The sequence below is a fragment of the Protopterus annectens genome, chromosome 8.part0 (assembly GCF_019279795.1).
Source record: "Protopterus annectens isolate FY-2018-M chromosome 8.part0, PAN1.0, whole genome shotgun sequence".
Taxonomy (NCBI): Eukaryota; Metazoa; Chordata; order Ceratodontiformes; family Protopteridae; genus Protopterus; species Protopterus annectens.
Genome location: NC_056741.1, coordinates 1,116,743,846 through 1,116,758,845, shown reverse-complemented (window position 1 = coordinate 1,116,758,845; position 15,000 = coordinate 1,116,743,846). Strand labels below are relative to the sequence as shown.

Here is a 15,000-nt window from a genome sequence, read left to right as displayed (position 1 = left end):
ATACCTATTTTACTAATGACTGGGAGGTGAATACATAACATTAATGTATGTACAGTGGATGACAGTTAAAATAGTGAAGGGCTGTGAATTTTCTGTCTTTTTTGTTGACACCTGCTATCCATACCTATAACCAAACAGCACCATATTTTATAAAATTATTTTCTATAAATAACATTAAATACATTTCGTCTTTCTAGAGCAAGCTGGGATCACTGTCTCATTAAGTGAGTTGTTCAGAGTCTCACAGTTTGCAGACTGAGGGAGTCAAACCCAGTACAACAGAATGAAGCTAGACAGCCACGAACAGGCTTAACACTTCATGTTGTAGGTTATCCATGTTTACTACATTCCAGTCACATCCTTCTTCCTCAGCAGTTCTTGTTAGTATCAGTTGGCTTAGGTCAGGTTGTCAGATGGAAGAATTGAGCCTTACTTGGCAACCGGCCACACTGTTGCTGTCCTGATGTTTACCTTCTCTCCTCACACAGTTTGTGATAACTTCATAATTATACACGTTTCCATGTATGCTCATCTCAGATACTTCAGTTTAGTCAATAAATGATGTCCTGTACTAGTGACCTGCATCAGATGTTACACACCTGTATCTGGTTGTGTGTTCACACCCTCCTCCTTTGTAAGGAAAGGTTGTTTTTTTGGCATTCAGTCTCTTTTTACCTCTCTGCTGACTGTTCAATTCCCTAATTTTTTGTAAACTTGAAACTTATGTGCTCTCAGCATAAAATTATACTCTCCATCTGTGCCAGTCAGACATGACTCTAAACCTTCTATCTTCAAAATGAGGAACCCTATCTCATTATGTGGAACACATGGGCAAAATCTGGAACACTTACCAACAACATATTACTAACACCTTCAAGTAGGAAGCTGACAGGAAGGATACACAGTGTTACTTTATACTTAGAAGGTTCTTTTGATGAATTAATATAATTCAGTATAATTTCTCATGGCTGTCAGTTAAAAAAATTCTTAACACTGAATATGTGACATACCCTTTCAATATGGAGCTGCGAGATGCATGGACTTTCCAAGACTTAAAAATGAGAAATGTTGCTTAAAATGAGGTACACTTGAAAGGTATGTAGTCAGATGGAATAAATTACATAATTTACACCACTGAGTTTTTCTACACCCACAAGTCAATGAACACATAATAATATCACAGCACTCCACCATAATTCTGAGTGATGAATTTACAAGTTGTCTTCACACATTCTTACATTTTCTGAATTGCAGACATGATTTCATACATGAACTGTATTATAGTATATATATATATATATATATATATATATATATATATATATATATATATATATGTATATAAATATAAAATCTTGCCTTTAGCATTCTAATTCAGAATACTTGAATTCAGTTCTTATACACAGAACACAACTCTGTGAAGTGCTACACCCATGGAGACTGCACTCATTATTAATTTAAAAACTTTACACGGCTGTCACACGACTGAAAAGACTATTATCTCTTTTTTCCTGCTAAAGACCTTTGTAGTCAATTGTTCTAACCTGTCTCTGTATTCATTGATTTTAGATACTGTACTCTGCTCTGCTATACATTACCAGACAACAATAATTTTACTTCTCTCATTTAAGCATTTTTTGAGCATATTACAAAAATATCTGATAAAACTGTTTCCTTTCACCTTACAGGTATTTCTCCAACAAGATGTTTATAAAGTACAGGAAGACAAGTGCACTGATGTAGAGAAGTAACAAAAAATTATATTGTTAATATACGTCCCGCTATATTAGGATCCATATGAGATAGTGACTGTATGTGCATACTGATGCATAGTTTGTATCCTTGGATCAGTATTATATATTTTTTAACTATGCTTTGATTTATAATGGGATGTTGATCGTGGGGCCTTTAGTATAAATATCCTTTTATAAATATACCTATACATGGTATGGCCATACTAATAAGCTGTGAACCATTTCACCGAGACTTCAGTGATGATTTACATTTTATGGCCTTGGAATCAGAGCCACGATTTTCCGTTATATTTTGATAATCAATAACATGTAGTCAATGAGAAGTTTTTATTAACGCTCATCTACATTTCATACTAACGATGTACGCTGCTGTATCCATCATAAAATTGTTGAGTAATGTCTGCTGACAAATTTCTGACCTTTGACACCATGAAGTCTCAAACTGTGATTGAGTATTCAAGCAGAATCATATACCAACATTTGCCTTGTATCATCAGGGCTTTTTGGTAGTAGAGTTTATATTACTATTGTTTGATATACCATCTGTGTACTTGGGGTTGGTTATGAAGGCTTGAGCTTTGTTCTGCCTTTTCTTGATATGTTGCCTATGAAAGTTTATTTTCATATAAGTCTTTTTATCACTTATAAGTAATGGCGATGTTAAGCCATGATATCTGTATATATCAAGAATAATGCATATAATGGTCTGAATTAATACGATTGTATGAGTTTGTGGAGATGATATAGGAACATATATATCTTTAAGCCCATGACAGATTTGTTTCTGACTGTGCTGGGCATTAGATACCAAGATGAAGGCTGTCGGCTATAATATGCTTGCCGTTGGATACATAGGAGCATTATAGAAACATGAAATCTAGAAATGTACAGAGTGTAAGGGCAACCTCTCTACAGTAATTGATATGGTTCATGGGTTAATAAAGCTAAAAAGTAAAAAGTAAAAAATAGAACAGTTAAAGAAGATGAAGGAAGACATATTATGATTTATTTTTGCACGCTGATGTTTTTTACATGCTGCTATCTACTCATACGTTTGTTTGCTGATTATAAATTTAGAATGATGATGAACTACAAAAAATGGGATGGCTAACAATTATGTTCATTCCATTTACGATGATAAGTTGATATGGTCTAAGTTATTTAAAGTGGCACGACACAATTCATGTATTCGGCTCCAGCGCATATGCATATATTTGCACATCATGGCTTTTGATATAATGAATGGGATTTTCTGAGGTTTTTCACTAGGCTACCGTTTGATCTGCATGATGTGATATTTTAACTGTTTATGTTGTAGCATCACTAATGCAATGCAAAAAGATACTTGGTATATTTGTTGTATTTGTTCAGAGTCTGCTGAGAGAAGTGACGTAAGTTGGTGGATGTTTTAACTACACTAATTGTGTTTTAATTAATTAGTCAATTGACAATTATCTTGGTTAATTGATGACTATTTTAGTATATAAATGGGCGTTTTTTATGTATAAACTGTAACCTGATGAAGCGCATTTGTATGCGTGAAAGCGCTTGTTTTCTCATAAAATAAACTGGACTTTTTATTTTATCGTGGTGGTTCCTAGCAGTATTTTTTCATTCAAAAAATTATATGTAAGAATATAATCACTCCTCCATACCTTATAGACGCTGACCTGCATGAAGAGTTTTGAAATGACTAAGCACTGTGAAATTCTGGCAGCGTCTGCAGGACCAGTACCCGTGAAGACATCTTATAATGGGAAGAAGAAATTGAGGAAAAAGTCTGCTTTTTAATGCCTCCTCTGAAAGTATGAGGATAAAATCAAAATTAGCATCACTCCAAAAGTATATCTGAAAGTTTTACGTGCCAGCCTAAATTGGTGTTAAGCCTTCAAAGGCATTGTACAGATTCCTTGGCTCAGTACACAATTCAAGTTACAAGAACAGACAAAGATATTCTAGTCTAAAAGTTTGACTCCACTACATCTTCCTCTGATGTAGACTGTAGGTCCATTGGCATATTAGTATATAAGTTTACTTCTTATAGGTTCATAGTTTCATAGGGCAGTACTAGACTAACTGCCCTTATGGGAATATCAGAAGAGATAACCTCACCTTAATTAATTACATCAAAACTAGTAGCACACACTGAAGGGTGCATGATATACAAATGTTGGTGGTACCACAACATTAAGTTGGCAGGAAGGACAGCCACAATGCTATCCACATCATCAAAATACCACACATTTTTCTGACCAAGCCATGAAACTGACAGCACTCTGGACACTGATATGTCCTTAGGAAGGCTGTCTTTCACATGTCCTTCTCCTTATACTCCCAGCATAGCAGTGTGCAGTAATGCGTCTGGTGCCCATCTCGGGCCCACCATTCTTCTCTTTATAACATGTACACATTACAGAGTGTCTGGTGCCCATCTTGGGCCCACCATTCTTCTCTTTATAACATGTACACATTACAGAGTGTCTGGTGCCCATCTTGGGCCCACCATTCTTCTATTTATAACATGTACACATTACAGAGTGTCTGGTGCCCATCTCGGGCCCACCATTCTTCTCTTTATAACATGTACACATTACAGAGTGTCTGGTGCCCATCTCGGGCCCAGCATTCTTCTCTTTATAACATATACACATTACAGAGTGTCTGGTGCCCATCTCAGGCCCACCATTCTTCTCTTTATAACATGTACACATTACAGAGTGTCTGGTGCCCATCTCGGGCCCACCATTCTTCTCTTTATAACATGTACACATTACAGAGTGTCTGGTGCCCATCTCGGGCCCACCATTCTTCTCTTTATAACATGTACACATTACAGAGTGTCTGGTGCCCATCTCAAGCCCACCATTCTTCTCTTTATAACATGTACACATTACAGAGTGTCTGGTGCCCATCTCGGGCCCACCATTCTTCTCTTTATAACATGTACACATTACAGAGTGTCTGGTGCCCATCTCGGGCCCACCATTCTTCACTTTATAACATGTACACATTACAGAGTACACATTTGTAATGGGGAGTAGCTTAGCTGCAGTACCATATTTGTCTACCTGTTCTGCAGTGGCATAAAAATGGAAGCAATGTCTTTCAGTTTGGATCATGTAAATATTTGTCTAACATCAAGGAACCACTTTGAGAGGTCCAAGGTTCAGTATATCTTTACCAATTACAGTTCAGAACTTTTTTTCAGTGAAACCCCATATTCATGGGGTATCCACATGCCCTTACGGATGTAAATGTAAGAAATACACTGGCAAAATAAGTATGCTTGCCCTCCAGGCTCCTCAGATATTTAATTTTTTTTTTCTGCTCCACAGTTCGTGCTACAGTCACTAAAATCCTGCATTTAAATGACTAGAAAACAACACAGTGAATATTCTTGTGGGTATCAAATTACTAGCCTGGATGTGCACTGGCACTACCTTTATTGTCTTAAAGAGGAGCACAATGCTAACAAGTGCTGCAAGTGACAGAGACTCAACCTGGTTATAAACGATGAATAAGGTGACAGAGGGAGACATTTTTAGTTAACTTCATGGCCAAAAACATGGCAGTCATCAAGACATTTTCACTGGAAGACTGGCTGGATGTTTGCCTTCAGAGCTTCAGTCATAAGCTGGAGCATCACCATAAGAACACTCAAACAACAGGTCATAGACTGACACCTCTGAAGGTAAGGCCAATTTTCATCTATTCCCATTCTCTTTGCAGGCAGTGAGGGCTCATGCCCCAACCTTTCTCTTTTTTGAGCAAGAATGTAGGGAATGGGGGTGTACTCTCACTTCCCACCTTTAGGGGTATATCCTATAGATCCTCAACTGCTCCAACCTTTGATGAATGACTGGAGCTCATGGTTGACCAGTCTAATCTGAGTCAGCCAGTCATGGGATCAATGGTACTTGGGATCAAGGACTCTCTTCCTCTTCTTATAGGATGGCTCCACCAACCAAGTCTGGCCAGCAGGTCCCTCTTGAAGATGGTTCATTGGGTCATTCTATGGCAGAATTTATATAGAAGGGGCTACAAACAAGTGGAATCTTGAAGTCTTGAAGTTTGGTGGGGACTGGCATCACAGATGTGGAATTGTTCCCTTAGAAAGTTTGGTCTAGGGCCCATACTGGGCCAAGAGCAGGCTTCTCCCCAGCCTGTGCCATCTTTGGCTGGTGCACAAACAAACACTGGTTCTTGGTCCTGCAATGCCTGGTGTTAGTCAGTGACATGCTCATCTTTGCTTGAGAGTACAAGGACATTTTCATCAATGAACAGTAAGAGACATGATACTCCTTTGCACTTTTGTTCCTATGAGACGTCAGAGGATCTGAAAGCCAGTATCTCTGGATGATGATAAGTTGTGCACCCTATCTAACTATTCTCCAGGTGATGCCTCCTATGTGGAGGGCCTCAAGCTTATGAGCAACAACGTGGGTTGTCCTTGTCCCTATCTTTACCCTAGAAATATCTGCTGCAAGTTTTCAGGAAGAAGCCTAAGAAGGTATGCGTTATCCTTTCCCCGGTGTCAGACATTTGGAATGCCATCAATACAGCATAGAGACATACTGATTCTGCCACTTTGGCCCTCGGGAAGAAAGATGTCTTTATAAGCTCCAACCTGAATGGAGAGAGTGCCTTGCTAAGAATCTCAGTGCTGACTCCTATCTGCTATCATGGTAAAGCATAGACCAAAGAGACTGCAGCATTTATACACTTTGACTTTGGCAAGGATCTAGAGCTTAGTATAAGTGGAAAAAGAGACTGTGATTTTCTAACACATTGGAGCACAGGGTCTCAAGTGTTCATTTCCCCTGTCCAGGTCCCAGTATCACTTTGTATGGAAGGCTGACGAAAAGTCTGAAGATCTGTCAAATGCTGAATTCAAAGAGGACTTTCTTGAGACTCTTTCATTAGCTTTTATAGTGGTATAACTACTTTTTTGTTGTAATTTTTTTGTAAGGGAGGTGCCTTTAACATCCTGCACAAGACCTGGTTGAAAACCCTCTTGAAGTGGAAAAAGACCCTCACCTCTGTAGAGGATCACTATGATTTCTTCCTGCTTCTTCAGTATTTTTAGACTTGACAAATCCAAAAGCAGTAAGGTCCTTAAGCATTACACAGTGCTGCCTCCTTTAGTGTGCCAGGTAAGTGACCCAAGAGGATGATGTCACTGTTTGCTCCAACACATTCTGGACTTAGATATGGGAATGCCAGTGGAGGGGAAAGTCTTTGAATTCAACCTCATCATGGAGACCAATCACAAGGGATCTATGACCTGTCTTGGGCACATTCTGGTGTTTGCTGGTCTTAAACTAGAAAGGACCCCTGGAAGACAATCCATTTAGTTCCCTTTCAACCCTACTAATATGGCTTGAATTTCCCTGACCTCTCTTTCTTTACTTGCTCTACAATTTCATTAACTATCAACTTACAGTAACCTCGCTATGTAAACATATTTTTGAATTTTCTCATGTTTTGTTCAAAATGTGTTTCTTCACATGTCAGCATCGAGACCCCAATCATCTGGGTTTTAACTGTGTTAATTTTTAGGCCCTTTGGATGTGCAGTTCTGTAGTGAACATAGGAATTGCCACTAGCTTGCTTTTTGTAAACTCTTGTACCTAAAATTTGTATGTCAGGTCTCTTAAAAATATCTATGTCCATAAACTGGACCACATCCTGTGAAAAGTGTGATGTAAACTGTAAAGATTGAGTAGTTCTGCTTACTTAATTTAGAAAATAATCCAGTTTCTGTAAACTCCCTGACCAGAAAAGAAATGTCATCACTATATCACCAGTAAAAAGTAATGTACTGTATAAAGCGCTGACCGACACACAAAGTAATCTTCCCTTCTGGCCATAAAAAGATTTGCATAACTGGGAGCCATAAATGCTCCCATAGCCAAACTAGAAACCTGATTGCAACATTTTTTGTTAAAAAGCAAGACACTATTTTTAAGAATTAGTTCATGCAGTTTGTCTGTTAAAAACACCTCATTAATAGGTAGTTCAGCATTTTTATTTATTTATTTTTTTTTTGGATAAAATAAATTACCCATGCTATTCCTATGTCCTTTGGAATAATCAAGTAGAAAGATTGCAAATCCAGTGTAGCTAACCACATTTCCTGTGCAACTGCAAGTTCTTCTAATTTGTCAACAAGATCATATGTATCTTTTATATAACAGGGTACATGTTTCATTAATGGGTTCAACTTTTTATCTACCAGAATGGCCAAGGCGTCTGTTTTTAATCTTGCAGCTGATGCTAGTGGCCTAAAAGGAGGGTCTACTTCATTTTTATGTACCTTGGGAATGCCAAAAAATACATAAATTGCTGGCTTTGAAACAAACACATATTGAACATTTCCTGTGAAAGTAAACCTTTGGTTAGCAACCCTAGTGACATCTCATCAGTTTTGCTGTATGCTCTATTAATATCACTCATGCTCACTAGTTTATAATAGCTAACATAAGATAACATAATTTCTTATTTTTTGAACATATCTTTCAGTTTCCATTCCTAATAGGGCACCGCCCCTATCGGCTTTCATAAGGCACCTAGTGCAATCTGCCATAAGTTAATTCAAAGCGTTTCTTTAAAAAGAATTTAAATTAAAACAGCATTTATCTGCGGGATGATTTGCTGATTTTAAATACATCTCACTTCCCTTTCACATACTGCCTCAGATGTGTCGACAATAGAATGAAAGACAGGATTATATATATATATATATATATATATATATATATATATATATATGTGTGTGTGTGTGTGTGTGTGTGTGTGTGTGTGTGTGTGTGTGCGTGTGTGTCTGCGCGCGTCTGTCTGTCTGAGTGTATTTCCTTTTGTTGACTGGGACAGTCCTACTCCAGAAGATGACCTATTTGCCACTTGGAAAAATGTGGATCTCTCCAACTGTTACTCTGTTCAGTATGACAAGGCGAGGGAAAAGTGGATGCATTTTCCACTCCTGAAAATTCCTGTAGTCATTACTAATACTCCCATCAAGTCTACTTTGCATAGCAAAGCTGTGAGAAGAAAAACGACAACTCATTGCTGTCACCTCCTTGATACCAAGGAAAGGCGCTCCTTCAGCCTTTAAGGTTCCTGGTAAAACAGGAAACTCTTCTGTCCAAACGAAGAATGGCTGTCCTGGTTGAGTAGACAAGTGGTTATACCTCTGGATATGGCTCCTGATTTACTCCCCACCATAATTGCCATTCAGGATCTTAAATGTTACTGAGGCTGCTCTGAAGCACTATACATGACAAGCCTACGCCTCCAAGTACAAACATTTGTTACACTGGGTGGACTGCCACTTTCCATCACTGTGCCTGATCAGCTTACAGGTGGTGTTGGTATGATCTGCATCTGAATTATTCCATGGCAAGGTATATGTGTCAGCTATTTCTACATATCATGACATTGCAGACAGCAGGACAGTAGCCTAACACATTCCAGTCAAGCTTTCCTAAAGAACTTCTGCATCTTTAACCTCCCCCATGAAAGCCCCTAGCCTCTCTGTGGGATCTAAACTTCAAGACTGACAAGCGGACCTATTTGCCAATTCAGCTCTTTAGCTCAGCAACTCTTTTTGGTGGTCATCACATTTTAATTGAAGAATCTCAGAACCCCAGTCTCTTATGTGTAGGGGAGCATATCTGGTCTTTCTTAAGGAGAGTGTTTCTCTCAGGATGAACCTATGCTTCTTTCCAAACATGAATTCTGAGGTCATCCAGAGTCAGTTCATTAAGTCCCCTATCTTCTTTCATGGAGAAAATATATTAGGAGAGGGTCCTTCACAGTCTGAGTGTGCACTGACAGCTAATGTACTTCCTGTTGTGAGTCTGAGAGCTAAGGAAGCATTTAAGCTAGTTATCTCCTTCACCATGGGAAGGGAAGGGATGATGAATACCAGACACCTTCCATGTGGACTGCCAGCTGCATTATTTTCTACCATTAGTTTGGTAGCCAGCAATGTCAAATGCTGTAATCAAAGTTCACTCCACTAGAGGAGTGGTTAAGTCCATTCGCTGATTCACAAAGGTCCCTTTTCCAGACATGCTGCAGCCACTTGGTCTTTGGTGATCACCTTCATCAGACATTATTGTCTTGACTGTGACTTTACCTTTTCTGCAGCACGGAAGTCAGTACTGCAGGGCACTGCTATTTGAGCTCTGCCCATGAATGATTATCTGCACCATCCATGTGGTGGTACCAGCCTGGGATTCATCCTAACCCAAGTCCTGTTAGGGAGGCTCCACCATGTCAAATTTAGCAGACATAGTCTTACACTATTTGTTACTCTGTGACTGGACCCTCCTAGATGTTTAAGAAATACCATCTAACCCCCTGAAGATGTGCATCTCTTCTGCCAGCCTCCGTGTTGAAATTCCACATAAGTCAGACAAGTGTATAATGTTACAGTACTTGCTTAATAAGGTAATAGGAAACTGTCATTATTATTACATGATTTGAAAGGTGTTTAGTAGTGGGCTGCTGGAATCTGGCAGGCTCAGGGACACACGTGCTTATGTTGCTGTCATCCTGATGTGAATCAGCAGTGGTTTGTTGATGCAACTGAATATGGGATTTTACAGAACAAAGTGCTGCATTTAAATTGGTGTAGGAGATTTTCCTAGTGTAGGAAATATAAAGGTTATGTTGTAGGGGTATGGATACAGTAAGAGCATAGATGTATTATCTGACTTTGCAATTTTTGTAAACTCTTATTATTGGCTGTCAGAAGTGCATTATACTGCCATAGCTCAAGGGGGAACTGAAAGGACCCGCTTACTTACTATATAGTAGCTACAGTAGAATTAATATGCCTCTAAGGTAGACTCCAACAACCTGTTAACTCACTAGCATCCACTACAACAGTGTAATTGCTCATTTTCTAATAAATGAGGGAAAATATGAGGACTGTAGCTCAGGAAACAGGACAGAGGACAAGGAAAACAAAAAAGAATAGAAGGAAAGTAATGATTAATAGGAAATGCATATGCTTTTACAACAGATAATCAAACTACTTACCATAATAGAGTCCGTAGACAGCAGCTGCAGATAAAAAGGACCCTAAAAATTGGAATATGATATAGAAAGGAAGTTTCCACCATCGAAGTCTTCTCAAAAGACACATACTTAGGGAATATGCTGGGTTTAGGTGAGCCCCTAAAAAAGTTTAGAAAGAAGTCATAATTCAAGTGTAAAACGTTACATCATTCTTGTGAAAATGATTTCTGAACATATTCAAAGTAGAAACATATACATACTATAACAACTGCAATACTGCTGCTCTAGGTCTCTGCCACAGTAACTTACAAGGGTGAATTAGGCCTATTGTAGCATGTACTGAACACAGGCAACCAAGGTTACACAGTGTTGATTTCAGTGCTCTAGCATGCACATGCGCGAGTGCAGACACACACACACACACACACACACACACACACACACACACACACACACACACACACACACACACACACACACAGTGAGCATATTATTTATTTTACATTTATTTATTTTACATTTGTTGACGCTAGTCCAACTGATACATGTCCATTTTCAGTGCCCGCCGGAGGGAAAAAAAAAAACTAAAACATATAAAAAACTATATAAAAAAGTACACAACAAAATCTAAAAAAAAAAAAATACACACTAAAAATATATAAACATATGATGATGCTAATGATTAGAGGCATTAAATATATAGAGTACATCTTCAGTTTAACATAGTAGTACAGAGAAAGATAAAGTAGGTATCTGTGGTGGTTTTGTGTTGTAAGTAGTAACTACTGAGATAGAAATTAAAGAGGAAGATTTGAGTATAGATTGGGTGTAAAGATTTAAAAGTAGAAAAAAAAAAAAAATAGGTTATGTAGCAGATATAGAGAGATAAGAGAATAGGCAGGGTTAGGGTTAGTACAACATAACCAGTGGTTGGAGAAAAGTTTTAGGTTAGTTTTTAAATAGTGTGAGAGGGAGAGAGAGAAGGTTGGTCTTGTGGTAGTTGATTCCATATTTTACCAACTTAGAGAATATGAGTCACCTGCTAGTCTTGTTGAGTTGTTAGATATAAATCAACATTTTGTTAGGCGTAGATTTCTCAAGTTGTTATATTGTTTGATTGGGAAGAGAGGGGATATATATTATTTGGTATTTATATTTATTATTATGGGGGGTATTAAATTTATTATGAATTGTAGAGTTTAAACAAAACACTGAAAAAGTTGAATAAGGGTAATTTATAATGTCAATATTTTCAAAAAGCCACTTTCTCAAAAAAGTTCCTAACATGTATTTTCTCATACTTTCTCAGCATAATGGTATACAGTATAATTGAGTAATGTTGCCTGACCTGTGTCAGTTTGCTCTTACACTGTTTTTCTGCATTCAGCTGCTTACCAGTGGTTTAGCTATGCATTACATTTTTAAACTCACATTGTACATGCCTTTTGGTCTGGACACATTCCATGTTAAACACATAATTCTATGTGAATAGCAGTGGGATATCCACGTTAGAACATGCTGTGCACTTCATAACTCTCAGCTTCTTAGAACAAGAAATCTGGACAAAACTTAAAATAATGAGGGAGGCAAATGCTCCAAAACTGGGACAGATTTTAAATATTGCTCTTACAGAAAAAACAGGATTTGTGTTAGCATGCATTTTTCTGAAGGATATGAAGTCTGAAACTTAAATGTATATCATTATTTACTGACTTCAGTCCTCAGTGAATTGCCAAAAGAACCACAACTTTTATGAGGAACAGACCAAAAGTACAAGGCGAAAATCAAGACGGTTGCGAGGTATGGTACACTTTGACTAAGCTCCTACCGTTACATTGAGTCTACTCATATCTGGCAGGCAGAAAACCACTTAAAACCAGAGTGTGTACTGTGTGCGTGTGTGTGTGTGTGTGTGTGTGTGTGTGTGTGTGTGTGTGTGTGTGTGTGTATACGCACGCACGTGCATGCACTCAGTTGGTAGTTTCAAGTGTGTATTGATGCACCAATGCAAGTAATTTATCAGGAAACAAAGCTGTTCTTCAGTCATATGCTTTGTAAAGGCAGATAGGTTTGTGTGAATAGAATCCCTTGTCCAGCAATAATGATTAATGGAACACTGAACACACTAGTTATACATTTTTGTTCAGACAAAATACCAGTGAACCATCATTTTTCAGTTTATCTCAGGTGAAACTGACTTATGACAAGAGAACAGCCATAGACCAACATGGCATTGGAAGTTATTAGTCACAGAACCATGCAGGTATTACTTTACAAAAACCTGCTGGCATGCCTTAGTACATCGAGATTCGTGACAGATTAAGTGGCCGCGTGGTTCTTTCTGCTGTAGTTTCTGTTCCTGTCAACCAATTTTTCCCGACTGATTCCAAATGTTTATAGACAGCTCTAATTTGGTACTTTTCTGAAATATCCAAAGTGCTTAAAGCAGTACCAAATATCCTGTCACGGTGTAAGTTTTGACCTTATTTTTAAAAAAATCTTTGGTGAACGTTTAAAGTCACCTAGATATCAAGAACTTCAAACCTTTTCAATAACACAAGGACAATGAAACCTAATGTATTATTCATGATAAGAAGAAACTGCAGATGCACTGCTCAGATTCTGTAATTACTAGGCATCACATTACCTCCACAGGCTGACCAAGCGGATACTTACCCACGCTAACAAAAATGTTATTATGGCATTTTTGTTCAGTCCCTTATGCTGTACATCACTTTAATCACTGGTTTTATTCCATGTTTACATATGCTGAAGTATCACAGAAATATGCTGGTGCAGTCTGTTACTCACATGGGAGCTATACAAAAACTCCCCAACTTCCATTGTTTTAAAGTGATTTATATTAGTGTGTGTGTGTGTGTGTGTGTGTGTGTGTGTGTGTGTGTGTGTGTGTGTGTGTGTGTGTGTGTGTGTGTGTGTATGTGTGTATCTTATACTAACGTGTCTATGTATTTATATTTATATGTATGTATGTATGTATGTATGCACTTGATCCTGCAGTTTACATTTCCTGCAGAGATTATCTGACTGATCCTGTGTTGTATCCAAACTCTGGCTTACATGTCACGGACTATACTACGCTTAAAGTGAAGAAGACAAAATAATTGGTAAGAGAAAATACAGGCCCCACTCTCAGAGCTGGATAATGTTATTTTATGGAGTCATTTTATTTATTTATTCATTAATCAGCAAAACAGAAAGAAACAATCAATGAAAGAAAATGGACTGTTCTGTCAGAGAAGGAAGACAGATAAAAATGTAATTGGTTTATTACATGCTTTCACTTTATTTATTTATGTGTTACCCAGGAAAGCACAGTACAGAGGTAACTTAGGAGCACTAAACTGGATAAGTCATTTGCCTGGAATCAGACAGTGTGCATATGGAGACAAGGAGTTTTAAACCCAAAGTAAAGTCTGAAGCTCACTTGCAACTTATAACATTAATCATCTGTGCTATTCTACCAGGTGGAGGTACCACCCTAAATGATGCAGCAGCTGAATGTGAAGCTGTTTCCAAATAAAACACAGGAAAATATATCTTGGTTTACCTTACCTGGATTACAATTTGCACCCAGCTCCCATGCTAGACACAGCATATGGAGAGGGGTTAGAGCTGCATCTGGAAAATATAATTAAATCTCCATGTGCTCCTCCTCACTCAACAATACATGGATTCAGATGCACAAATTACTTTATTCAATATGCACAGCATGAATGTGCACTCAGGCACAGGCAGGCTCACAATTACATATACATAGAAACACACACACAATTACATATACACACACACATGCACACACACACACACACACACACACACACACACACACACACACACACACACACACACACACACACACACACTCATGCACGCATGCAGAATACTAAGCCTAAGTAGAAGTTCATTTTGTATTTATCTGCATATGACATGGCATGAAAGGCAACATGGTAAAAAGTGAAAAAATAAATCTTGCACCCCAACTGACGAAGACACATCAGACTACTACCCCTGTGTCACTCCACAGTGTCTGAGCCCTCTGATACAGTGGATTAAAACATTAGTTTCCTTGGTAGCATTAGATATTTTAATGCATAGGAGAAAGTGATCTCATATTATAATGACAATGTGTTTTCCTTGTAGTTTGATGGTTTCAGCTTCACCAAAAAAGCTTTTACATGTCCCATCAGATTCTAAA

General features: G+C 38.1%; 1 protein-coding gene across 1 annotated transcript in view; it reads right to left on the bottom strand.

The window, feature by feature from the left end:
• AQP10 (aquaporin 10) overlaps nucleotides 1-15,000 on the bottom strand; it is a 583,757-nt gene that overhangs the window by 310,050 nt on the left and 258,707 nt on the right. Inside the window, exon 3 of the mRNA XM_044080642.1 lies at nucleotides 10,803-10,940. Coding sequence (XP_043936577.1) covers nucleotides 10,803-10,940 — 138 coding nt within the window. The remainder of the gene's footprint in view (nucleotides 1-10,802; nucleotides 10,941-15,000) is intronic.